The sequence below is a fragment of the Engraulis encrasicolus genome, chromosome 17 (assembly GCF_034702125.1).
Source record: "Engraulis encrasicolus isolate BLACKSEA-1 chromosome 17, IST_EnEncr_1.0, whole genome shotgun sequence".
Lineage (NCBI taxonomy): Eukaryota > Metazoa > Chordata > Actinopteri > Clupeiformes > Engraulidae > Engraulis > Engraulis encrasicolus.
The window spans coordinates 9311187-9336757 of NC_085873.1; the positions used below are offsets into that span (position 1 = coordinate 9311187).

The 25571-nt window shown below is 44.2% G+C and overlaps 3 protein-coding genes and 1 non-coding gene across 6 annotated transcripts in view; all 4 read left to right on the forward strand.

Annotated features, from left to right (window-relative positions):
* The first annotated feature begins 171 nt into the window (after positions 1 to 171).
* josd1 (Josephin domain containing 1) lies at positions 172 to 10888 on the forward strand. 2 transcript variants are annotated; one of them, XM_063221713.1, is made up of 5 exons: positions 172 to 313; positions 797 to 1528; positions 4787 to 4915; positions 6644 to 6838; positions 8298 to 10888. In XM_063221713.1, exons 2-5 carry the CDS (start codon positions 1227 to 1229, stop codon positions 8398 to 8400), a joined length of 729 nt encoding a protein of 242 aa, XP_063077783.1. In that variant the 5' UTR covers positions 172 to 313; positions 797 to 1226; the 3' UTR covers positions 8401 to 10888. The 2 variants fall into 2 exon arrangements, with proteins under 2 accessions (XP_063077783.1, XP_063077784.1); XM_063221714.1 differs by having other exon boundaries at positions 800 to 1528.
* A 132-nt stretch (positions 10889 to 11020) lies between these two features.
* Positions 11021 to 17880, forward strand: cbx7b (chromobox homolog 7b). Of its 2 annotated transcripts, none has more exons than XM_063221134.1 (6): positions 11021 to 11283; positions 12564 to 12607; positions 12762 to 12827; positions 13025 to 13091; positions 14214 to 14634; positions 16153 to 17880. In XM_063221134.1, exons 1-6 carry the CDS (start codon positions 11206 to 11208, stop codon positions 16389 to 16391), a joined length of 915 nt encoding a protein of 304 aa, XP_063077204.1. In that variant the 5' UTR covers positions 11021 to 11205; the 3' UTR covers positions 16392 to 17880. The 2 variants fall into 2 exon arrangements, with proteins under 2 accessions (XP_063077204.1, XP_063077205.1); XM_063221135.1 differs by having other exon boundaries at positions 11198 to 11548.
* Positions 17881 to 19032: 1152 nt separating this feature from the next.
* trnag-ccc (transfer RNA glycine (anticodon CCC)) lies at positions 19033 to 19103 on the forward strand. Its single transcript has one exon. It is a non-coding gene; the product is annotated as a tRNA-Gly (tRNA).
* Positions 19104 to 19531: 428 nt separating this feature from the next.
* LOC134467618 (F-box/WD repeat-containing protein 10-like) overlaps positions 19532 to 25571 on the forward strand; it is a 20732-nt gene continuing 14692 nt past the window's right edge. Inside the window, exons 1-6 of the mRNA XM_063221458.1 lie at positions 19532 to 20033; positions 20686 to 20895; positions 21862 to 21961; positions 22698 to 22864; positions 24067 to 24194; positions 24815 to 24925. Of these exons, the coding sequence (XP_063077528.1) occupies positions 19532 to 20033; positions 20686 to 20895; positions 21862 to 21961; positions 22698 to 22864; positions 24067 to 24194; positions 24815 to 24925 (1218 nt within the window). The remainder of the gene's footprint in view (positions 20034 to 20685; positions 20896 to 21861; positions 21962 to 22697; positions 22865 to 24066; positions 24195 to 24814; positions 24926 to 25571) is intronic.

A 25571-nucleotide genomic window follows, 5' to 3' on the forward strand; every position in this document is an offset into this window, starting at 1 on the left:
AGGGTTAATGATTTGCCTACTGGTCTGTTGAAACAAATAGAGCATGCTCCTGTGTAATTCCATAAACCATTTTAAAAATAGGAGTCATATTTCGCAGTGTTTAGGGAGGGACCACAGTACGCATGTAGTGCGTGACGCAAGCCGTGACAAGCCAGCGAAAGGCAAATGACACTGTGCGCATGCCCATGTTGAGAGAGTGCTGTAAGGAAAAGTGGTAAAAGACAAAGGAATAAACAAGCCAAGGATATAGACAAGAAGCAGAATCACAAGGATATTAACAGTTCATATACAGCAGCAAGGCATGAAGACACGGGTAAGTGAACTAGCGCTAAACGACGAATGTGTTCTAGTTGTTTTTTTGCTTAATGTAATCAAACGAGTACTCTAGCCACACACCACCACCACTAGCGATTATTCTAACTGAATAACAACAGGAAATGGTCATATTCGTATGGATCGGATTTTAATTGGCGTTTGATTATCCTTGGTGAGATGTTAAGTTGAGTAAAACGTGGCCGTCTTGGCCTCTTGATATCTATACCCTACCGTGGCTGTTCCTGCTAGCAATCAGAACCAATCAGCTGGTTGAATTGTTGACCCCCCCTATTACAAATGTTATCCCTTTTTATATGAACTATTGTGGAATTATTTAATCGAGTCAAAGGAAGTAGGCTATTTTGTCAATGAACTGTGCCTCTGGTGTTCGTTTGATATGTTGTAATTTGGCCTTTCACCCCTTAAACCTCGCCATGAGATCAATAACACGCCATCCCCTTTACTTGGCTTGTCTTCACAGCAGCATCTGACTTGAACTTTAGCAGGACCGCTGACTCAAATTTTGATCACCACCTCTGGACTGTGCTCCTCCACAACCCCACAGGCTTTCGCTTCCCCCTCCAGTCCGTTTCGGGGTCAACTGAAACTGTCATGGTGGAGTCAATGCAAACCACAAACATGGAAAGAACTGCATTTCTTTGAATCCTAAAGTAGCAAGTGCGAACACAGAATGGAGTTGAACCAAAGATAAACACTGCTGGCCGTTAACAGCCGCAAGCACATCAGCTCCAAACCCCCCAACACAGTACAGACTCTCGGTCACCAAGGAGACCAGTCTGTACTTTTTGCCAAGTGACTTCCATCCCCTCCCCTTGCTTGCCACACTATCCACAGGCAGCTGAAGAGTTGTAAGAAACATGGTAGATTCGGCGTAACTGTGGGGAAAAGAAATGGGGAGTGCGCCGTGCTCGGGTAAGGGGAGGGGGGTCGGGGGTCTTCAGGAGCTGGGCTGTATGCCATGGAAGGTGAGCAAACAGAAAGGGAACGAGGAAGGTGGTGCCGCCAGCCGACCAGAGAGGGAGGAAGGGAATGGCGATGGGACCGAGGCGGTTGTTCCCGCTGCCTCGCCACCACCTCCGGCCATCTACCACGAGAAACAGCGGCGGGAGTTGTGCGCCCTGCATGCCCTCAACAACGTCTTCCAGGATGGGGCGGCGTTCACCAGAGACGCACTGCAGGAAATCTACCAGAGGTAAGTGACTGTGAGAAATGGGGATGTACCAGGTCGGAGCAGAGAGAAATTAGGGTAGGCTACATACTCTGCAGGTAGTACACAAGCAAGCTGTTCCTACTCATTCCTCTGGGAGTGGACTGGCCTGCATGGTTTTTTTTGGACACACACACACACACACACACACACACACACACACACACACACACACACACACACACACACACACACACACACACACACACAGAGGAATGCAGACCTATTAAAATGCATAGCCTAATGCCGTTGAAAGTTCTTTCATATTTTTGTGGGGATACAATGTCAAGTTTTTTGAAGCCCAACCTTAGAGCCATTCAGGCTTTCTGTTACCTACCCTGAAAACTACGGTATGAATGACGAAGAACCGTCAGTAATAAGCGACTAATTACCAACCATCCCCTCCCGGTGTTTCTTCAGCGCTGCTGCGCTTTGATTCAATTTTGGTCCTGTGAGCGCACCTCATGCCTACAACTGATCAACTGTTAACTTTCACTTGGCCCTGTTGAGACGTAAGGCCTAACATGACAGCATTAACGTGTGACTCCAGCCTAGCCGCCCCTCAGTAAATTGGGTCTGTGGAGAAACCTGGAATATAAACCAGATTGAGGGCCGTGACCTTTTGAGGATGGCAAGCTTTTTGTTTACTGGTGATGATGAATGTTGCTATAAAGCAGGGCCTCACCAACGCCTTTGTTTCAGCTCGAACCAGTCTGGTCATCACCGTTCTCCTCTGACCTCTGCCATCAACGAGGCATTTTCGCCCACAGAACTGTGCTGCTGCTCACTATATATTTTCTCTTTTTTGGAACATTCTCTGTAGACCCTTGAGAGTGCGTGAATATCCCAATAGATTTTGAAATGCGCAAACCAAGCCCATCTGGCAACAACAACCATGCCATGTTCAAAGTCACTTAAATAATAATAATAATAATAATAATGCATTTTATTTAAAAGCGCCTTTCAAAAAACTCAAGGACACTGTACAGAGAGAGGCAAAATAAAACAAGACAGATAAACAGATTGTAAACAAAAAATAAATATATAGAAAATAAATAAAAATAAAATAAAACAAAATACAGTTAAAGAATCATAAAGAATAGGCTAATTGAAATAGATGAGTTTTAAGTCTTGATTTGAACAGGGGTAAAGACTCAATGTTGCGGATGTCAGGGGGAAGCGCATTCCACAGCTGAGGAGCAGAGCAACTGAAAGCTCTGTTCCCCATGGTGCTGAGACGGGCAGAAGGGACAGAGAGGAGAATGGAGGAAGAGGAACGGAGGGGGCGGGAGGGAATAGCAATGTGAATAAGATTAGATAGATAAGGAGGGGCAAGATTGTGGATAGCCTTGAAGGTGTAANTCACCTTTATTCCCCTTTCTTTGAACTGCATCAGATCGCTTTGTCCATGTCCACATGCCGAAATCAATTGAGTTGGCACCGTGTGATAGAAATTTACATCAATGAGCAGTTGGAAAAGTGTGCCTATTAAAGTCGCCGGTGAGTGTATGTCCATTCTGAATGGACAAGCAGCCCTTGGGTAGCCTTCAGACCCAGAAAGGACCCCTGTTATTAAGTAAGCTTACTGCGAGTGAAGATTCTTGCTCATTCAGGTCGTCTTAGGAGTGTATTCACACCTAACTTGTTTGACCAGAACCAAAGCGAGTCAGACTTTCCTGGTGTGAATATGGTCTTTGTCAAAAGAGAGTAATTGTGGGGCACTATCAGTGTTTTGCCCTGGGGCCCTGTTCTGCCACTAATGACTAGTGGTTAGATTACATTACGTTACATTCAGCTGCCACTTTAGTCCCAATCAATTTAGAGTTCTCACAGGTGTCCATGGGTCAGCGAGAGAAAATAAGACTTGTGACACAAACATCTTTATTGTATCAATGAATAGGCAAACATAGGAAATACACATTCATAAACTAATTGATGAATACACAGGAGGTGCCTTCCTCAACCACCTTCGCAGGTAGCTGCAGCCTTACGCCAGAAGCAAGTGTCATCAGGTGGTGTCCAACCCTCTCTGGGGCTACGTGCCCACGACAACAGTCAAAGTCATAAACGCAGAAGTGCGTTTTCTTTCTCCACAATTTACCGTATCTGTGTGCCCACGGGCGTTTGAGGGTGGATATCTGTCTAATACTACCCATGGACACACATAGCAACGCGCATATCTATAGGATATTCAGATTGAATATTACATTATATTCCTTCCAGGTGCGTGTGCTAAGAAAAAACGTGTGCACTTCTGCGTTTTGAGTCGTTCCAACGGCGGCGACAGGTTGGAGCGTTTTCAAGATCTTCACTTTGGCCGGCGTTTGTGTTTTCTGCGTTTTGAACTCCAGAAAACTCAGTCGCCGTGGGCACGATAGGCACATCTGTGGAAATGTTCTACGTTTACCTATCATTATCGTTGTCATGGGCACGTAGCCTGGGTGTTTCAGCCCTGAACCACAACACCCACTCCAGTTGGTGGGCTCACTGCCCATCTGCTCCTGGCGTACAGCTTTCCTCCTCTCTCTTACACCAATAATACGTTCCATACATTTGATAAGCATAACAAGCAGACAGCTACTAGTATGGGTGGGATTTGAACCTGCAACCCTCTGACCCAAAGACCACCTCCCTAACCAATGTAGGCCATGGCTGCCCCTAGTAGTTCATATTTTAACCTTGCCTATTGAATGGGGCATAGCACAATATAATAGTTATGTGGCTATTGTAGCTATCTTGTTTGCTGTGCCATATCTGGAGCAGAGCAAAGAAAAGGTAGTGAGCGGTAGTTTTGCATACGTACACATGAGTACTGCACACATGACTGATAAAAAGGTAGTAACTTAATGGAGGGGTGCCCCCACTTCTCTGGCTCTCTCTCCCACTTTTCTTTCTCGCTCTCGCTCTCGCTCTCTCTCTCTCTCTCTCTCTCTCTCTCTCTCTCTCAACTTTCTCCTTCACATTTTCACTTTCTCTCTTCTTCTCCCTCCCTTTGACCTAGTGTTTCTCAATGGGGGCTCTGCAGTCCCCCAGGGGGTGTTGGGGAACAGAGAAAGATACCGCTATGGGGTGAAGGGAGTGTTCTGTCAGCAGTCTTATAACAAGGCCAAGCGGGCGTTGGGAGGCGTATGATGAGGACAAGGGGGCGTTTGTTCAAAATAAGTCTGCAGTCTAACCCCCTACCTCTGCTCCTCTCCTCCCTTCCTTGCCCTTCTTGTTCTTCTTTTCCTCGGTTTCCTGCAGGCTCTCACCCAGTACGTTGGTGACGCCACATAAGAAGAGCGTGCTGGGAAACGGCAACTATGATGTCAACGTCATCATGGCCGCCCTGCAGACGCGAGGCTTCGAGGCTGTCTGGTGGGACAAAAGAAGGTAGCAGTAATAATATTAATGACAATGATAATAATGATAATACATCTGTTTTGTATGCATTTCATGGTAATCAAAAACGTTCAACAGGAAGTTCATACCGTCAAACAGCAAAACAGGAGCAAGTGTGCGGACATTCAATTGTATTTTCATAGTTGTCGGACCCTTTTGTCCTGCACCTGCGTCGTGGATGTGCGCACCTCTGCCAATCCTTATAGGTACCAGCCATCAGTCTAGAGTGGAGGGTTATTTAGCTCGCTCAGTATGGCACTGAGCACCGGCTGAAATTAGAAGTGACCCAAGCTCCTCCACAGAACGAGAGAAAATGTGAGGGCAAGAATGAGAGAGCAGGGAGATGGGAAGAAAGACAGAACATTGGCAGGGAAAGGGCAAGGGTCAGAGAGGCAGAAGGGTAGAGGCCCTGCTGACTCAAAACTTTGTGGCAATGTGGTGGGGCAAAAGAAGTTACACTGGTGGTGATGTGGTGCAGTGGGCTAACTGACCTGAGCCTATTTGGGTTAATGCACCATTGGGACCAAGGTTTGAATTCAACCTTGATCATTTACACACCCCACCCCATCTTTCTCTCCCACTTACTTCCTGTCTGCTCTTCGCTATCAAATAGATGCATAAAAGCATCTAAAAATATATTAGAAGGAAAATGCTACATACTCCCATATCCCCCAAGATCTTTTTTTTGTGAATTAATCTATAGTCCTATTGTTACAGAATATTGAACTGAAGGTGAAACTCCCATTGTCATTGTGACACAGCACTCCACAGCACACAAGTGTTCACTGCACACTACGAAATTGCATTTTATGCCTCACCCGTGCAAGGTGGCAGCCCCCAATGGCGCCCAAAGGGAGCAGTGTGGTGGGACGGTACCATGCTCAGGGTGCCTCAGTCATGGAGGAGGATGGGGGAGAGCACTGGTTAATTACTCCCCCCACCAACCTGGTCAACCTGGTGGGTCGGGAGTCGAGCCGGCAACCTTTGGGCTCCAAGTCTGACACCCTAACTGCATACCCATGACTGCCCATAATCGTAATGGTAACTAAGCTAACAGCACTCAAGTTGAGCATGGGAAAATGAAGCTGAAAATTTAGTTTCTATGCCCCACGAAGGAAGTGTTGGCTCAACCTGACTCCGCCATATGTGTTGGTTTATCAAAAAATCCTTCCACGTGATTAGGGAAGCACTGACATTTTTAATGAGATGCTAATTTAATTATTCATGGATTCGAAAATACAGTTGAAACTGAATCAATATCAACCAGTGAGTCCATGCGAGCGGCCATTGCTCTCTGAACTTTTTTACTTTTTCCCCCTTCTCCACTGCGTTTAAACTTTGACTACCTCACATCTCTGAAAATCTCACGATCCTGATTGGTTCGGCTGCATTGCAGTTCGAGAGTAGGGCGAATTGACCCTCATTTGAGCTCACAAAGCTGTGTAGAAATACACAAAGGTCTGGCGAGAGGCAAGCTAGTGTTGGTTTATCTGTTCGATGACCAAATGTCCTTGTAGTTCTCTACCTATAGCCATCAGCGTTTCATTCACACCGAACACCTTCGTTTAAATGACTTACTGCAACTTAAATTTCAACCATGCCGCCCATACTATTATACTGTTCTTTCAATGATGCCCTCCATACTCAGTACTCTGTTATGTGCATTGAATGACAATTGTATGATGGGTAGAGTAGAGTAACTTATTTCTGCATGTGTAGGGATGTTGGAAGCATCGCTCTGCCCAACGTTACTGGCTTTATTCTGAATGTGCCCTCGAACCTGCGCTGGGGCCCCCTGCAGCTGCCGCTGAAGAGGCAGCACTGGATCGGGGTGCGAGAGGTTGGAGGAGTCTACTACAACCTGGACTCCAAGCTGCGGAGTCCGCACGCCATTGGAACAGCTGATGATCTCAGGTGATTAGATACACAAGTAGCATATGTTTTCAGGTCAGATTAGAGTCTTAATTTGTCCCATAGGGGCAGGGCTTGAGACTGGCACCAGCCAACCGGCCAAATGCTGGTAGAACTCTGCTGTGGCTACTAGTAACAATTTCAGTCTCACTAGCTTTGACAGGTAACATATTCTTTGGTGTGACAAATCACAGTGGTTGCATCAATTGTCTTTATCTAAATGCAAGAGTATTGTAAAGAAAAAAAAAATGACAACAAAATTCTAGCTAGCAGAAAGTGTAAATGGCTAGTGATCCGGGAAAGCCACTAGCCACAGTGGCCGGTGAGTAAAAAAAGTTAACGTCAAGCTCTGCAGAGGGGTATTTATTTTCAAGATCACATTTTAGAATTCGTTTTTGTCGTAATGTAATTATTTGCCCATGTTTTAATTGTACTAAAATGGTAGCCAGGCCGCACTCTCCTAGTGACGCAAAGACCTTCAGTGTTGCTCCTATTCAGGCCTGGAGGAGCGATACAAATATTGTTTCTGAGCCCCAGAAAAATCGTGACCTCCTCCCACTTTGTCTGGAAGCAAACAACCAGTAGCAAACCAATGGAGGCGACCATGTCGTTTGGGAAATGTTAATTGTTATTGTTTTGGTCAGACCAAGTCGCGAAGAGATTTGTATGTCGATTATAATCAGGCTGCTAAAATGGTGACTACAGAAGAGGATTTGTAAGTATTACATTTATCACAGGACGTGTCAAGGCATTGGAACAGCTGATGGGATGTTTAAAGAATGGATGAGGTGGCGTAGCTTGCACATGGTACATTGCACTGAGTAAAAATGGTGTTGGAAGTTTTGAAAGCACAACACATGTTAACATACTCTCATTCACTGTGAACAGAAATACTCCTCCAGTTCATAGAGAAGCCACTAGGGGGCAGTACTTAGCAAAGACAATGAAAGATGTATATTTTTCCTAGAGAATCCATTAGGGTGCGCTACCTAAATAAACAACAACAACAAAACAACTGTGTTAAGGCCTTTACACACAACAAAGCAACATCCTCTTATTTCAGAAATTAAAACATGCCCCAGTTTTATCAGTTTTCCTATAACATGCATTAGGGGGCACCACTATAATATGCATCATGTTCAGGGCTCTAAATAGATTTGTTAAATGGCTTGTAGATGGTTAGTCTTACTTACTTCACTAATGGGTCAAAGTTGCTAGTAAGTTGGTATTGTCTATCAGCCAAACTGAAATTTCAACAGCACCTGGTCGGTTGGCTCGTTTTTAATTTAGAACCCTGGGGTGTGTTTCCAAAAAGCGTAGTTATAAGCCAGTTAGCAACTTGGGTAGTTGCCGCTGGGAAATTGCGTTGCAAAGCAGCAAAGTAGCTAACATACTTAGCAACTACAGATTCGAGAAATGCACCCCTCATCATGTCTCTTCTTCTCTCATCCCGTGTGAACAGGAAGTTCCTCCGCCACCAGCTCCGAGGGAAGAACTGTGAACTGCTGCTGGTGGTGTCGGAGGAGGTGGAGGTGCATCAGACGTGGAGGTCGGAGGCCTCTTGAATGTTTTGGCTACACTTAACTTGACGCCGGCGTCATATGAATGACCTAACAATGTCATAATAGTGTCAAAACAGTGCCATGACAATGTCATCAGTGAGTCATAATAACGTGATGTCAATGTCAAATGTTTTGTAGTCATGAAAAGTTGACATTGTTAGGGCTGGCATGTTTGACATTGACATAATGTTTATGACACCTGCATGACTGCGTTATGACACTGTTATGTCATACGTATGATGCCAGCGTCAAGTAAAGTGTTAACAATGTTTTTTTTTCCTGAAGATGGCTTTTTATATCCCCTGCCTCACCCCACTCCACTCCAGCTGTGGTTCAAAAGCAAGGAGCAAAGATTTTGATCCAATCAATCAGGGAACTTTTTTTTTTTCTCTCCAAAGCAGTTTGGAGTGACACTTACGGTAACTCCACCAATCACAGAAGCACACTGGCCAACTGTCCCCCTCCCTCCTCCCCTTTTTCTGTTTACACACGCCCACTGCTGGACTCAGAGCCAATCAGGTTTGAGCAGTGACGGTTAATGGACACACAGGGATTGCAAATCACATTAAAGAGAAGAAAACAAATCACAACACTATACGTACTGATTGATGACAATTACGTTTGGTGTTTGTAATTACTGTGTGTTTTTATATATATTATACATATATATTGAGTATTTTTCAATGTTACTTTTGTTTCTGTTTTTTTCTATGGTTTCCCTTTTTTTTGAAAATGAGAAGTCTTACTGTGTATGAAACTACCAGTACGTCATTCTTTTTATACCTCTGTACCACCTCGATATTCCCATAGCTCGCTCCCTCTCTGTCACACACACACACACATATACACATACACATACACACACACACACACATACCCACACTCACAGTCTGTGACACACACACTCTCCCTCTCTCTCTCTCTCTCTGCCTCTCTCTCTGTCTCTCTCTCTCACTCACTCACTTACACTATGCATCAGCATCTTGTTGGTTATCATGCTGGTTCCTGTCCCTTGTCCTCCTCCTCCTCCTCTCCTCCTCCCTTCACAGCCTCTTGTGGCACTGCTTGCAGTTACATTTGTTTGCCTGGCAAACAATAACCCGACCCCATCCCTCCCCACACCTGTAAACCAATGACGAGTAAATTTTTTCTGATGTTTTTCTTAATTATTATCAAGCCTTGTTCCAGCTCTTTGGACAATTGCTTGGAAAGACACACCTGAAATTGCCTGTGCAAGAGTTTCATCTTTCCATATGAAGTTTCTAATAGTTACTGATAAGAAGTAGCTTGTATAATGCAGTAAAATGCATGACGACACTTTTTCAGTGAATGTTGCATTCACGTTTATGGGAGGTTTCTGTTACAATCAAGATTGTCTGTTATTCTATTCAAAGCCTCCTTCAAGTGCATGCGTGCGTATCGTATTTTGTTTTTGTTTTTATTTTTTGGACCCTTGCGACACTACTACTACCGTACTATGAATCGAAACTTGACCGCTAAAGTGGTGTCGGCCCTTCGAAAAAAGAATGCAGATCTGCAGATCCTGTTCACTTGCCAAAAAGCAATGCCATATTTTTTCAAGTTAATGAATAAGCTTCTGTTTTAATTTTTTGTTTGTATTTTGTTTTGTTTTGTGTTTTTTTTGAGGGGGGATTTGTTTATTTGGGTGTTTTTTTTACAAAGAAAAAACATACATTGTCAAAATGTTCTTTCATTCAATGGGACCGTTCTTGTTGATCTGTGTTTTGTGACTGAGTGTGAAGTGAGGAAGTAATCGGGATGTTTTGTGTTGAAAGTTAATACTTGTTCTTGAAAGTATGGTCTATAAAAGGATTATGAGAAGGTGATTGAAAGCAATGATGAGAAGGTGACGATGATGGTTGATGATTAATGGTTAAGTTTGCTGTGTTTGGTATTCAATGTCCTCTGGAATTGGCACACAGTGAGTTTTGTAGTGTTATTTCAACACTCAGAGTCAAATTTATAACACCCTAGTGTAAGCCCTACTCTGTATGTGTTGAGTTAACACTGAATTTTTTACTATGCACTGGGTGAAGTCGTAATGGAACCGTTTGGGCAACAAATACCGAGTTAAAAGAGATGACAACACTACTAGAAGAGATTAAGAATACTGGTGCATTTCTCATTTTCTGGACTCTTGGGTTTTCTCGCTTAATATAATGCAATATGTTGTAATTATGAGAGCATTCCACTCTATGAGGTGGCTAAAATTCAAGTCCCAAAGAGTCATGATTGGACATCTTAGTTCAAAATCTCAACATTCCACACTACACATACCATGGTGCTTTGGGAAAAGGGTAGTATTTTTGTTTGTTTGTTTGTTTATTTGCCATGACAATCTGTCACTGCTGCCCTTTTTTATTTGGGGCATCTGGTTCAAATGTGTTTGTGCGTATGTTTTTTGTTTGTTTTTATGGTTTTTTTTGTTTTGTTTTGTTACACAAATAAAATGCTTTTATTGGCACTTTAATATATCTGGGCTGTGGCATTCTTAAAAATGCAAGGTAAAAAGGTCGACAAGGATGTACATGTATTGTAAAGTTTGCCTTGGGACTTGGGCTATGAATAGTAAAACAGGCTTGGTTTTGACCTGGATATCCTGGGCTATGACTGGTTATAACGTACTTTTCGCCAACCTACGACATGGTTTACGCGCAAGCCCAAAATGTAGCCAACAGTTGAACAGGAATCCATGCGCGGTAGTAGACGATCCAGTGACGAGTGCGGACCAAATGCAAGCTCAGTTTCGCGCCGACAAGCGATGAGAGACGCGGATGGCGAGCGCGCATGGATAGCGCGGGGGCGCGCCCAACAGTGCAGATGTGTCGCAGATTTGAAAAGTCATTCTGCACACTGAAAGATCCGGTAAAGGGAGATGAAACTGTCTGAGTAGGATCAAAACTGAATGTAAAACAGGTGTCGGGCAATAGGGGGTGAGTTGACGGGCTGTAAAGAATCGGCAAACGATTTTTTTTCAAGCTGATCACTATTATTGTGGGGAGAATCAGCAGCAAGCAAAGATAAACTATTTCCCCGGAATAAAACGGATTGTGAACTTGGGATGGAGCTGTCTGCAATTGGGGAGCAAGTGTTTGCTGTGGAGTGCGTCATCAAAAAAAGAATAAGGAAGGTAATGAGTTGTTTGAGAATCTCGGGTTAAGGACACATTCCTCGTAAGAGTTCAGGCTGAAATCCATACAGATTTTTTTGGTAATGTGGAAGTGTCGTTTGTGGATAACCAAAACGCGCGTCATACTATTTCGGTTAGTTTACTGTTAAAAGCCATTATAATAAATGTGGGCGCAACTCGGGAGTGCCCCTTTAACGCTAGAGAGCAAGTGCGTGTTCACCACATTAACCTACATGTCATGGTAACCCATCGGGCCGTTTTGGGTTACACAACACAGCTTTGATTTTGTTGACAGTGACATCCTGTCATCCGTTTGATTTCGCGTCTGCGACGTTGATTTGGGTAGAGCGATGCGACCAAGGACTAGTCAAGGAAATAGTGAAATAATTATGAATGTGCACCAGATATGGCCAAGTCTGACAGCTGATATCTTGTTTCGAAACGTCATGTATTTCGAGCAAGTAATCTAGAAACGGATTGTATTTTTGGTGACGTCAGTGACGTGGTAGTATTCCCATACTTAACTCGACTCGAATAGGAATAGATACATTTCAACATTTATCCACAGTACGACAGTGTAAAAGCCTGTAGGCTAACGGTGAAAAGTAGCCTAGAAGTAAACATGGCTTTTGGAGCCATGCGCCATGAGCAACGTCATGATGTGAGCATGCGGGTAGCTGAACAGTTGGCACGCGCCTCTGACACTATCGCTGCATATCACAGCAAATATTTCTCAAATCTCCCTGCTCACCTCAAAATAATATTCTGGGATGTTTAGTTGTTGTTGGTTGTTTGTGGTGCTCGAGCGCCCCCCAGATGTGATTCCCCCACACACAAATTGGATAGGATGCGCTCATGTCAGATGATGTCATATCAGGAAATACACACTCCGTCGGCTCTAGAATAAAATAAGCAAACTCTGGCCACATAGAAAATATCACAACTGTATACGTCTTCACCAAGAGAAAGGTTGGTGGTGACTGTTGGTTACATTCTCCTGTAAATCTTCCCTCAGGGTAATGTGGAGTATTTACTGAAGTGGAAAGGATGGCCCCCTAAGTAAGTAAGAACGAGTTTTTGGGGAAAATACAAATATGAATAGCAATAATGAGTGACATAACCTACCAAAATAGTTAACATTGTAGTAGACATGAATACACATGTGTGTTACGATGTACAGTATGTTTTAGCATTATGCCCTCCATTACAATAGATACAGTACATGGGAGCCGGCAGAACACATTCTGGACCCACGACTTGTTCTTGCATATGAGGAGAAGTGAGTTCACATGTTACTCTAATGCAAAGCCAGCCTATTTAAGGCAAACATTTTGTTGCTGCATGTTGTCACCCAACCACTCATCACCTCTCCTCTCTTTATTTCCTCTCATGTCACATTCTTTCTTTCTTTCTTTCTTTCTTTCTTTCTTTCTTTCTTTCTTTCTTTCTTTCTTTCTTTCTTTTGCTCTCACATAGGGAGCAGAGGCAGAGGGCACTGGGGCATCGCAAAAGAGGACCAAAACCCAAGAATCTTCTTCTCCAGGTTTACTCACAACTGTCAGTTACTAATGCAGTGGTTCTTAACTTTTTTTCTTAACGCATCCCCTTAGCTGTGCCCAAGACAAGCTGTGCACCCCCATCCCAAACGTCTACATATGTATACTAAAAACTGATTTAAGTGATTAATTACAATGATTCTTTCTTGAGACATTAATCAATACCTTAATCACTTTACATGGGGACCAAAACATGTTTTAATTTGGGTTTGCTTTGGCCTAATTAAAATGTTCGCAAGCAGAATTTTGGTCGCATCCTCAACAAACAAAAAAAATCCACGCACTTCCTCAAATCTCTGGCACACTCCCAGGGGGTGCCTGCACCCCAGGTTAAGAACCACTGGGCACACTCTATTGTATGCTAAAGACGATATTTGGTATAAGGCAAGCAATTTCTCTCTTGTTTCAGGCCACAGAGAGGTGTTGCTTTGTTGATTGTCGGTTGGTTGATTGTTGGTTGTCATCGGTCACTGAGAGATGGTTGCATGGAAACTTTGTTTTATTTTACAATTTCCGCCCCATTAATTTTAAAGTCAATCACCTAATTAGTCAATATACAGCCTACGGTAGGTTGCATAAAACATTTCCCTTGTAATTCTTACAATGTGTGACCTTGGACAACGAGGTCATATGCAATGATGTGCTGCCTCTCCACACCTCTCCTTTATTAAGGTAAATGAGTTTGTAATGGAGGGGGAGGAGAGCTGTCCCACTTGGGTTTGAGACTCTGATTCCAAGGAACTGAACATACGGTCCATTCCACCAGGAAAGTTAAATACAACGTAATGTACAGTGTGCAGGATCCTTTTGAGTGAAAAACTGAAAGCCCACCTGGGAAACTTCCATTGTCAACAGTGGCACAGCACTTCACAGCACACAGTGCTCACTGCACACAACGGAATTGCAAGGGGGCTGCCCCAAACGGTGCCCCAAGGGAGCAATGCAGCGGGACAGTACCATGCTTATTATTATTATTATTATTATTATTATTATTATTATTATTATTGCTATTGTTATTATTATTACTCTTAAATGAAGGTTTCATCACAGAGCTCCAATCTGCCCTAATGGTCATGTGTGGCCTCTTTCTTTTGCTCATTTGTGATCAGGATGTCTACGCCATGGATCTGCGCAGTGCTCACAAGCCCCAGGCACAACCACCGCCAGACCGCCTGCGACTCTCCCTCATGCGGGGCTTGGAACCCCAGTCGTCCCTTCTCACCACAGACCAGCGCTACCAGTCGACTGGAGCAGGGACGGGGAGGCTGTTTGACCAACTAGCCCAGCAAAGCAAGTGCAAACCAGGGATGGCTGCGCAGTACATGGTGCCATGCATTCCCAGTCCTCCACAGACCCCCACACCCTCCCAGGGTCCTTCGGAAGAGGAGTGGGAGGAGAGGAATGATGATGGTGATGAAGATGAGGAGGAGGAGGAGGAGGGTCATGATGGCGGTGGTCGAGGAGGTGACGAAGATGATGAGGAGACAGGCCATGGCGAGGCCACAGGACACGTGGAGACGCTTTGTACTGGTAAGTGTGCTAGATGGCCAGGGGCAGAGTGACCACATAACTAGCAAAGCCAGGCCCAGCCGTGGCTCAAGCGGTAAGTCACTGCACTGTAACACCAGTGAACCCAGATTCGAGGTCATTTCTCGAACCTCCCCCCTCTCTCTACCACTCGTTTCCCTAAATCACTCTTCACTATAATATCCACATTGTGAAGGCGAAAAGGCCCCCAGAAATATTTATCTACAAACTAGCAAAGCCACTACTTGGGCTGCACTGGGTCAAAAAAAGGCCTGGGCTCCCCTCTTAATTGTGGGCCAATCTCTTAGAGAGAAAATATAGCACCAGTCACTGAGGACTGTTGACTTATTCGGAAAAGCCCTGTATGCCAGATTACGAGTCCATGCTTTCACACTACTGACCTAATTCCCTGAGGATACGGCAAAGCTGTTTGTCAATCATCCTCCCTCTTATGCCAGGCTACATCAGCCGTACTATACTGCCCTGCAAAGCCAGAGTAGCTACATATTGTGTCAAAATTGAGTTTAGACTGAAAATGGTAATCCTAACACCTCCTTTATGTTGTAACAAAGTCATATGGTCCAAATGTGTCCCGTTTTAGAGATACTGCTATTTAAAATGTGCAGTAACTACAATATGCAACTTAACACAAAGTCTTTGAAGGCATTTTACTAAGTGCCAGTGTTGGTGTATGTGTAGTTACTGCACTTCGCCTTTGGAGGGCAGTATGCACACCCAGAATTATTTCTATAAGCACCTCCACTTCAGCATGAGGATTGTTTGAAATCATCTGGCTAGCTCACGGTCGTGGTAATGAATGAATGGACTTGTTCAACATTGTCTAGAGGGCTAGAGTCTGGATTAAAACAATGTGTACTAGACTTGACATAGCGACATCATCATTATATGTCTAGAATTATTGCTGTAGTTGAGTGGTTCTCAACTTTTTGGAACAAACGTCCCATTGACCTCATCGTAAGCCTTCATAACGCCCTCCTCAGTGCTAAGAAATTAAAATAATGCACCTCAAATGCAATCAATCCCCCCCAACTGCATCCTTCTCATCACCGCCTAAGGGTTCTCTAACGCCCCCCAAGGGCGTAATTGTATAACTACATTATAGCATCATTTCTGTTATAAATAATTTATTCATTTGCTTTAACAGTAACAAAAACACATTCATGAACATTTGGATTCCACATTCGCTCCTCAGGTCAAATCAAATCAAAATAATATTTCCAGACCCCCGTGCAAGCTCACGAAGTTGAGCGGAAATGCACAAAGCGGGTCTGCGTAAGAGCCAGGCTAGTCAAGGTGCAGGACAAATGCTAATATTATATATCATTATTATTATTTTGGTGAGGTCTGCGCACTTGAAATCCTTTTTTTGTCATTTATTCCATGGCAGACCAATGTCTGCATCATTGATGTCTTCTTCAGATTCAGAACCTGAAGAGGACCTCAATGACCAGTTTATCCTCAGACCTGTCATTGTTTAATTGTCATTGTTCTTCTTCTCAGGGCCTGGAAGGTCAGGGTGCTGGTCCCTCAACACACAGCATCCAAAGGCAGACGTCCCCAACGCAGCGATGGCCATCATCCAGACATCGTCAGAGGAGGAGGGCGGCAGCTGCTGGAGGTTGCTGGGCAACGCAGAGGACATCACTGTCACCGATGTCACCATCAACTCCTCCACGGTGACCTTCAGAGAGGCCCTCAGTGCCAAGGGCTTCTTCCAGCACTGGGACTTGGAAATCTGAGAATGTGTGTGTGTGCGTGTGTGTGAAGAGAAGAAGGCAAAAACAGGTGTGTGTGTGTGTGTGTGTGTGTGTGTGTGTGTGTGTGTGTGTGTGTGTGTGTGTGTGTGTGTGTGTGTAATGTGCTGCCCTCATTCTTCTTTGGGAGCTGGGACTTGGAAATTTGAGTCTGGGACTTGGAGGCAAATTGAGACTTGAGACACGGAAAGTGGAAAGGTGTGACTGTGTGTGTGTGTTTGGAAAGGTACAATTGAATGATATCAACACACTCACTTTTGATTGTTTCTTTTGCATTACACACCTTCCTTTTCTTCCTCGTGGAGATATTTTTGCACAGCTGGCTTGGCACCCACCTAAAAACACAGATATACACACTGCACAGTACAGTACACATAGGTTACAGTATTACCGCAGATGTGCCTAGCAAATACATGATTATTCAGCAAACCCAATGTCCTCATTCCGTTCATTGAGTGAAGTTGGGCCCATGTACACGATATGATGTAGGGTCTTAGCAGATATGTGTACTACAACAAATGGAGCTTTTTTTAGTTTTCTGGGATGTCAAACTCAGACCCGGGGGACAAATCTGGCGCGCTGGGTCATTTATTTGGCTCGCGAGAGCATTTCAAATGTGTATTACAGACGGCCCATATGTGGTATATCTCTCTAGGTCGTCCTCAGATGAGCCTTCCATCGTTGCTTCCAGTCATCCCGATTCTCCATACATCTTTTCAGTTCGCTGGTACTATGGTCTCCTGCGTCCTTCTTAAGTATGTCCACATATGTAACTGTGGGACGTCCTCTTAACCGGCGCCCTTGTGATGGTCTCCACCGCACCAGTTTGCTGGCTGGCAGTTCTGGGTGCCTTTGGCAGTGTCCTGCAATGTGTTATATTCATTCCCTCCACTAGGTGGAGCCTAGTACTACTACAAAAGGGATTCCCAAATTTAACCATGAGAAGGCCCCCCATAAACCAGTAGATTCCAGCCATGGCCTCCCTTACATGGGTCGTGCCACACTATTTTTTCTCTGAACCCCCTTTCACAACCATAGTCTATAGCTGTGTCTCAGATGATGCACTTGTGCACTAATTAATATGCCATGCACACTGAAACATGAACACTGAAGTGCATAAGTGCACCATTTGAGATCCAGCATTTGTCTGTGTGTCAGTGTGCCACTGGAATTTATAAAATAACTGAAATAGTAGTAGGCCTAATGTCCAGAGTTGTAATACATTATTATAATACGGATTTGAGGTATTGGGAAAAATGTTGAGATTATTTTTGCTTATTTTGGGGTGCTTTAATTATTTATTTTGTTTTGCTAGTTTCTTGCAACTTGCCGCTGCCCCCTAGCATCCCCTCACGGCCCCCCAGGGGTCACCCGGCCCCCACTTCTAAAACTACTGTACTACAACGTTCATGGTGAACAGTATGACAAGCTGAGTAGAAGTACAATTACAGAAGATGTACACATTTGTGTATGCCCTCATACATTTCTTTTTGTTTAATAAATGTTGTTATTTAAACACTGCGTATTTCTTTACAACACAACACTGACTTAGACAGAAGATGACTGCTTTGTGCTCTGGCATTAAGCAACTGGCAGAGAACCATGAAGCGCAGGGCTCACACGTACGTTTTTTTATTTATTCATTTATGAATTTTGATGAATTGCGTATTAAAATGATTGATCATGTTGTCCCCTGAAGGATGAAAATAATTCAGATGGGATTAAAAATAAGAGGGGGGAGGGGGCTCACACCCAGATATTATGTTCAGCTCTCTTTCTTCCTATCCTATCTCCACCTCCACAGGGGTTTATCTTCCTAAATGCACACCGTGAGAGAGAGAGAGAGAGAGAGAGAGCCACTAAGTCACTAAGAAAAAAAAGAAAAAAGAATGAAAATAAAAAAATTAAAATAAAGATTAAAACATGGTCCCAACACTTCACTTGGCCTTTGCACCTATTGTTCTGTTGCCTATATTGCCTATCTACAAGTGTTGTGATTGCGTTTTCGATTGTAAGTTGCTTTGGAAGTGTGTGCCCAATGTAATGTAATGTAGGCCTAATGTAATGTAATGCATAAGGGCCCTTTTATTGTAGTCTGCCGTTATTGCATAACTTACCCATCCAGCAACTCTTGTAGGCCTACTTACTCACATTCAGCAGGCCTACTTCAGCTGTTATTAAATGTTATTAAAGTACTTCTACTTGCAACATCATACTAAAGCATACAGGAAGGAACTTTGACTACAGTACAAAATATTTCTTTATTACAAAACATTTCTTAATGAGGAACCTACATTGGAGAGGTAGGCCCTATGGTGTTTAAGAACACTTACACTTCATCTCAAGTCATTTTTTGTATGCCTAATAATACATCTTTGGGTAAGGTAGACTACTTCTATGGTAGGCTACTTGTACTCCATCCTTACTCCAGTAGGTGTACTTTGTTTACCCAGGCGTGTAGGTAGGTGTAGGTAGGCTACGGTATGTTGAATTATAAACACAAAGGTTTTGTCATCAACCCTAGCTGCCTATTGTTTGTCAGAGGGCTACTATGATGGAGGGGGCGGGGGTGAATTAGCACCCTTGGGGCTTGACAATTATGCTCTCCGATTACAATTAGACACAGGCGCCGCTGGTGTAGTGGTATCATGCAAGATTCCCATTCTTGCGACCCGGGTTCGATTCCCGGGCGGCGCACAGGTTTTAATTCAAGCACGAAATGGGATGTAAGCCCCCCTCGACACATGCGAGAATGCATTGATAAAGTTATTCATGCACTACAAGAGCGACTGGCAAAAACCATTGCAGACATGTTCCGGAATGTAAACAAACGCAGTTCTTCGTCGAAGCTGTTGCATCATCATGCGCAAACCTGTGGTTCAGTTCTACCAAAGATTGCACCGTCTCTGGTTCTACTCAAAGATTCTCAAAGTTCGTCTCTGGTTTACCTGTTGCATGGCAACGTTCTATCCTACGCTTTTATCACGGAAGTAAATAAACCTACTCGCAGCAGTGCCTACATCAGTCTGGCAGATAGGCATATCTCCAGCGATAATATTTTCATTTCCACTATTTCAACGAACTTTGAGTGATATTTCCACCAGTTTGATGTAACTTTTTCCAGGATGAATGAAACGGAGTTTATTGTCTGTCCCTCGCGCTGCGCAGGAGAATATTCCGGACTCAGCTGTGGAAGCTGTCAGCATTGCGAGCTCTCCGCAAAACTCCTTTCGACAACAGCATGGTTTTTAAGAGCGGCCGACTTAACGAAGAAGAAGTTTCTCGTGGGTCTTCTCGTTCGATGTAAAAACCCCGGCATTCTTGAAAACATCAGAGATACGTTGGATTTGACAATGGGCAAGGACTTCATTTACGCACGGTCGCGGCTAAAACCGGGTCTACCGGGAGACACGTGTTACACCTGGTCAGATCGCGCTCTGGACCCAAAACTACTTTCGGACGAGATCAACCAGACATGGGACTGGTTCAAGCGCAGTTCAGACTGGACCAAGTCCAACTACCTCATGGGCATCCTGTCTGTCTGTGACACTGGACTTCTTCACGTCCTTGGAAACTTGGCTCATGTTCTGATAGTCAGAGGGAAAAGATGCTCACCTTTCAGACCAGGTGTGTGTGTGCGCCCGTGTGTGTGTGTGTCTGTGTGTTCTAGCAATTTCATTTATTGTGTCAGATGACTGCATAAAAAAACACCCAGATAGCCAGTAGGCCTAACCCAAAAGGCCAATTGCCCCCAGAATAGGTTAGGGTGACCCTATTATTAATTAATTAATTAATTCATTCATTTATTATTTAGCCTACTCACATGCGTAGGCCTACTTACTTACTTAAGTGTCTATCTGTCTTATTGTCTGTCCCAACACATTTACAGTAGGTGGCCTGGAGGAGCCAATTTCACACTAAGTAGGCAGAGACTTCATTGATTAATTGATTCATTGATTCATTGATTCATTCACTCATTCATTCATACAATGATGCGATAATGGTTAGGGATTTGGTCTCAAGATGAAAGGGTAGCAGGTTCAAATCCTACCCTTACCTAGCCTTCATTGTCCCCAAGAGGAAATTCATTGTTAGGGGTGCTAGGGGTCATTGCTGAAGTGCCCTTGTAACCAATACCCAGTAAATATTTGAGTTGCTTTGTATAAAAGGGTCAGCTAAATCAATCTATCAATCTATCAATCTATCTATCTATCTATCTATCTATCTATCTATCTATCTATCTATCTATCTATCTATCTATCTATCTATGTCTCCGCAGCACTGGGTGACCTGGAGGATGACGCGGCCTCCATCCCAGAGTCCCGTGACTCGTGCGGCTTGACTGTGAATGCTCATGCGGAGCTGCTGGTGAGTGCCAGCTCCATCTACGTCCCCGCGTCAACGGCGGACCTCCCGCACTGCTGTCCCCCGGGGTTGGACGATGACACCATGGAGACCGCCACGGACACGGGCTGCAGCTCGCTGGCCTGTAAGCTGATCCACCACCGCTGATAGATGCTGGGGAGAGAGAGCAGGGCTGGACTGGGCGTCTGGCATACGGGGCACTTTCCCGATGGGCCGACAGTCCTCAGGGGGCCGATGCCTATGTTGTTTGTATTTTTTTATTTTATTTTTTCCTTGGAGACCGGCCCCTCTAATGTTGATGGGACAGCCCATTGGGTGCATCTTCACAATAATAAACTAAACACTGGTCGGAGCCCATCATATGATAGTAAGGGTGGGGGGGTGACAATGTGAGGGACTATGCCCAAAATGCCCAGGTTGTTTTCTGGTTCCTGTCCAGCCTTGTGCCCACTGTGGCCATTTCCAAAATGCACCACCTCCCTCGTCCACTGGCACAGACAACTAGATAGGCTATGGCACGCGAGTTGTATTGTTGTTGCACTGCCTACACTGTGCAGACAGAGTGCAGTGGTAGAAATAGAGCATTTTGGATTGGGCTCCTCCTGTGTTGGACTGCTGGATGATTTATAATGCAAAATGTTTTGCAAACGTCTCTTACGGCCTATTTGTGGTGAGTGAGAGAGTGGGATTTGTTTGTGTGTGTGTGTGTGTGTGTGTGTGTGTGTGTGTGTGTGTGTGTGTGTTTGTGTGTGTGTGTGTGTTTGAGGTAAGTGCAAATTTATTCACTTGTCTGTAATCTGTGTCTGTGCATGTCTGTGTGTTTGCCTGTTGTGGACAAGTGATTCAATTTATTCGCTGTGTGTGTGTTTGTGTGTTGTGTATGTCTGTGTGTATGTCTGTGTATATGTTGTTGCGAAACACTGTGGGATGTACCGATGCATTGTACAGACGATGGCATATTATTTTTCTGCTCTCTGCTGTTATACGTGTGTGTGTGTGTGTGTGTGTGTGTGTGTGTGTGTGTGTGTGACTTCGTGCGTGCGTGCGTGTGCGTGCGTGTGCGTGCGTGTGCGTGCACGACATGTGACAGCGGCGAGTGGCAGCAAGGCCAAGGAGTCTAGTTCTTTGGGCTACGGGGGCAGCAAGGTGTCCATGGGCCAGAGCTTTGGATTTGGGCTGAGCTACAGCAGGTGGGTACTCCAGCCCTGGCTAAGTCAGCCTTCATGAAGTGGGAAACCTGCTAACATATAGGCTGCAGCTGTAATTTACCAATGAAAATGAGGATCCCATGCTCTTCTATTAGATGATTTACCACTCCCTCAGGGTTGACCCAACCTTGTTTAACCCATCTTAACCTGAGGCGCCTGCAGAAAAACACCTGCTGAATGCCTAAGCTCTTTTTTGGGACAAAACCTACATACTTTTTTTTTTTGTTACTTTGTTTATTGGTAGGATTGTTCACAAGGCTTACAGTTCATTTCAATATAACACATTCATCATCATCATCATCATCATCATCGTCGTCATCGTCATCATCATCACCATCCTTTTTTTTCCCCTTCTCTCTTCTTGTTTCTTCTTCTAGTTCACGATATATGCCCATACAAGACTTCAATTCTTTTCAATGACTTTTCAGCCTACTACCAGATAAACTGGTAGTTTAAAAAAAAAAAAAAAAAAAAAAAAAAAAAAAAAAAAAAAAAAAAACCTACATACTTAAGCCTCCGAAGCACATAAAAACATGAACTAAGTTGCATTTAAAAGCTAGGACCTTTATATTGCACTGGAATGTGTTCATTCAGCTCAGACATACCCAAATATCAAGAGCCTAAATGCAGCGTATATGTCACACCCAAAGGTCAATGTATACGCAGCATCAGGTTAAAATGGGTTAATACTGAACGAGCTCCTTGGAATGCTCCTCAGGTATGGCGGTGGCATTGGGTATGGCGATGCCAGCGACACGGACTCAGCGTACTGCGATGACCCGGCTCTCAGTGTCGTGCCCCAGTCCTCGCGCTCCTTCTCCGGCGTCTGCCGCCACCGAGACTTCATCCGCCAGCTTCCGGTTCACATAGCCAAGAGGATTCTGGGTAGGGGTTTGTCTACCTGTCTATTTGTCTGTGCTTGTCTTTCTTCCTGTCTGTGTGTCTATCTGTTTGTGTGTCTGTCTGTATTTGTCTGTGTGTGTGTTTGTGTGTGTGTGTGTGTGTGTGTGTGTGTGTGTGTGTGTGTGTGTGTGTGTGTGTGTGTGTGTGTGTGTGTCTGTGTGTGTGTGTGTGTGTGTGTGAGTGTGTGTGTGTGTGTGCGTGTGCGCACGCTTGTGTGTTTCTCTATGTGTCTGTGTGTGTTTCTGTCGTTCTCTCTGTCTGTTGTTTGTCTGTCTGTCTGTCTATTTGTCTGTCTGTCTGTCTGTCGCCCTGTGTGTCCCTTTGTCTAAACTGGGGGGGTGGGGGTGGGGGGACTCAGGTTGCTGTCCAAAGTAAGAACACAGGCCACTCCTTAGGGACATATAACTTTGTCTCTGTGGTGACCACCCACAGCAACCACTAATAAAGATTACCATGGCGACAGTGACACAAAGCCTTTGTTCATTTAATGATCCCAACTTCCCATAACCCACTGAGGAGCTTCATATTGAATACTGACAACTTGACAGATTGGCAACCATAGTGTAATGACACTGCATATACCTCTATACAAAAGACATCAAGGTCTGAAAAATGGGGTCTTCATGATTAAATAGCCATATAATGCACTGCAGGCCTTGATTGTAGCCAGGCATGAACACAGACACCAGCAACTGGTGTTTGTTTATTTTCATTTTATTTTCATTTTAACAGTTCCATAGGCCTACAGTATTATTTGCATTTGGAACAAAATAACTCACACCATTCAGTATGTAGTGAATTTGTGAACTAAAAGATATACCAGCATATATTTTACATTCTTCTATGTCTTTGTTACCAGTATTGTGTAAGAACAATGTTAGAATTCTACACTCTTATTGCATCACAGTTGGCATCACTGGAATAGAATGTGCTGAAGGTTCCATTTCAATGATAGACTACATCTGTGTGGAGAGTAGTTCTAAGTTTTGTGTTACTCTTCATGAAAAAAGAAATTTGAGAAAAAGAGAGAGAGAGAGAGAGAGAGAGAGAGAGAGAGAGAGAGAGAGAGAGAGAGAGAGAGAGAGAGAGAGAGAGAGAGAGAACTGCAACATAGAGACCATGGCTAAGATGGTTTTGGTCCACAGTGTGTGTGATGTAAGAGTGTGTGCGGTCTCCTCTCCCAGGCCTTCTGGATAGCGCCTCACTGCGCCGCTGTCTAAACGTGTCACGCCACTGGAAGTACCTGGCCAGGGAGACTCAGGAGGAGCACCGTGCCAAAATGAGGATGGAGACGCAGGCCATGGCCTTTCAGGTAAACACATGACTGCATGAAGTGTAAGTAACTACTTGTATGGCTGTACCAAACATACCTATACTGCTGTGGTAATATTATAGATGTTAATATTAGATGTTATTACCTGGATACAACATTACAGTTGTTCAGCATAGTGGTGGATTTGAGGAACTTGCTTACCACAAACTATCTTTTCTCTGTCTCTGTATCTGTATCTCTCTTTCTCTCTCTCTCTCTCTCTCTCTCTCTCTCTCTCTCTCTCTCTCTCTCTCTCTCTCTCTCTCTCTCTCTCTCTCTCTCTCTCTCTGTGTCCTTCCCTACCACATTTCATTAAATTCTGAAACCATACGTACTTGTAGGAGCGGGAAAGGATCTGTACAGAAGACTTACAAAAGACTTAATTTATTTTGCAAGCAGTGTGCAGATCCTTTCCCGCTCCTACATGTGACAGTTTTTTGATTTGTCACCTGCTGATGTTTTTTTGCTGGATGTGCGCACTTTCCACTACACCATACGTACTTGAACATACTTGTTCATCTATCAAGGACTGTGTGCCCCTCGTAGGGAGGGGTAAAATGTCTTTATACCGTGTATAATGACAACAAAAGACTTTCTAATTCTATTTCTATTCCCAAAAGAAAACAAAGTCGGTCAATCCAAACTACGCCAGCTTCCAGGATGTTCCGGTGGCCGTTCGGGACGATGAGAAGTTCATGTACCATGGTGACAGTGTCTTGAGGGCCAAGAAGGTAAGCCAGGTGGATTTGGACACACAGATTGGTATATCCATCGCCTCATGCATTTTCTTGATTTAAGCCGAGTGTGTACACATGCTTTTGATTGTGTTGTTGTCACTTATTGTAGATTCAAAGGATGAGGGTGTAGCGTGGCAAAGTTGGTCAGGTAGAAGAACACTGCCACCTACTGTAGTAGATCTGCATTACATCCAATGTGATGTAGTTCGTCATTATTACTTCATCAAAAGCCAGATGTTCTGCAAGCGTCCTGCTTCACTATGCTATCCTAATGTCCCCTGCTCTATTATGTTGAATATGCAGCATACTGTGCCTTCAGTGTGCAGGGGAAAGCAAGATTATTGGTTACGGTCCCTGGTGCAGTGTGGGGGCTGGGTGCTTTGCTCGGGGGCGCATGGGCTGTGTGTATTAGAGGATGAAAATTTTCGGGAATTTTAAAGATGAACGGGAGCGGGCAGGAGCGGGAATAAAGATGAATGGGAGTGGGCAGGAACGGGAATAAAAATCAAAGAGAGCAGGAATGCTCGCTTATTTTTTCATTACAAAAAGCCGCGTTTTCTTGATGAAACGGGAGTGGGATTGATTTTGAGTGGGAGTGGGCAGGATTGGGAGACATTCTTTTCAGGAGTGGACGGGATGG

Bases quoted from the DNA above. Each gene is read 5' to 3' on its own strand.
- josd1 (XM_063221713.1), top strand. From the start codon at position 1,227: ATGGGGAGTGCGCCGTGCTCGGGTAAGGGGAGGGGGGTCGGGGGTCTT. The intron at 4,916-6,643 runs GTAGCAGTAATA...CTGCATGTGTAG, and splicing joins GTCTGGTGGGACAAAAGAAG to GGATGTTGGAAGCATCGCTC. The intron at 6,839-8,297 runs GTGATTAGATAC...CCGTGTGAACAG, and splicing joins GGAACAGCTGATGATCTCAG to GAAGTTCCTCCGCCACCAGC.
- cbx7b (XM_063221134.1), top strand. From the start codon at position 11,206: ATGGATAGCGCGGGGGCGCGCCCAACAGTGCAGATGTGTCGCAGATTT. The intron at 11,284-12,563 runs GTAAAGGGAGAT...ATCTTCCCTCAG, and splicing joins TCTGCACACTGAAAGATCCG to GGTAATGTGGAGTATTTACT. The intron at 13,092-14,213 runs GTTTACTCACAA...ATTTGTGATCAG, and splicing joins CCAAGAATCTTCTTCTCCAG to GATGTCTACGCCATGGATCT.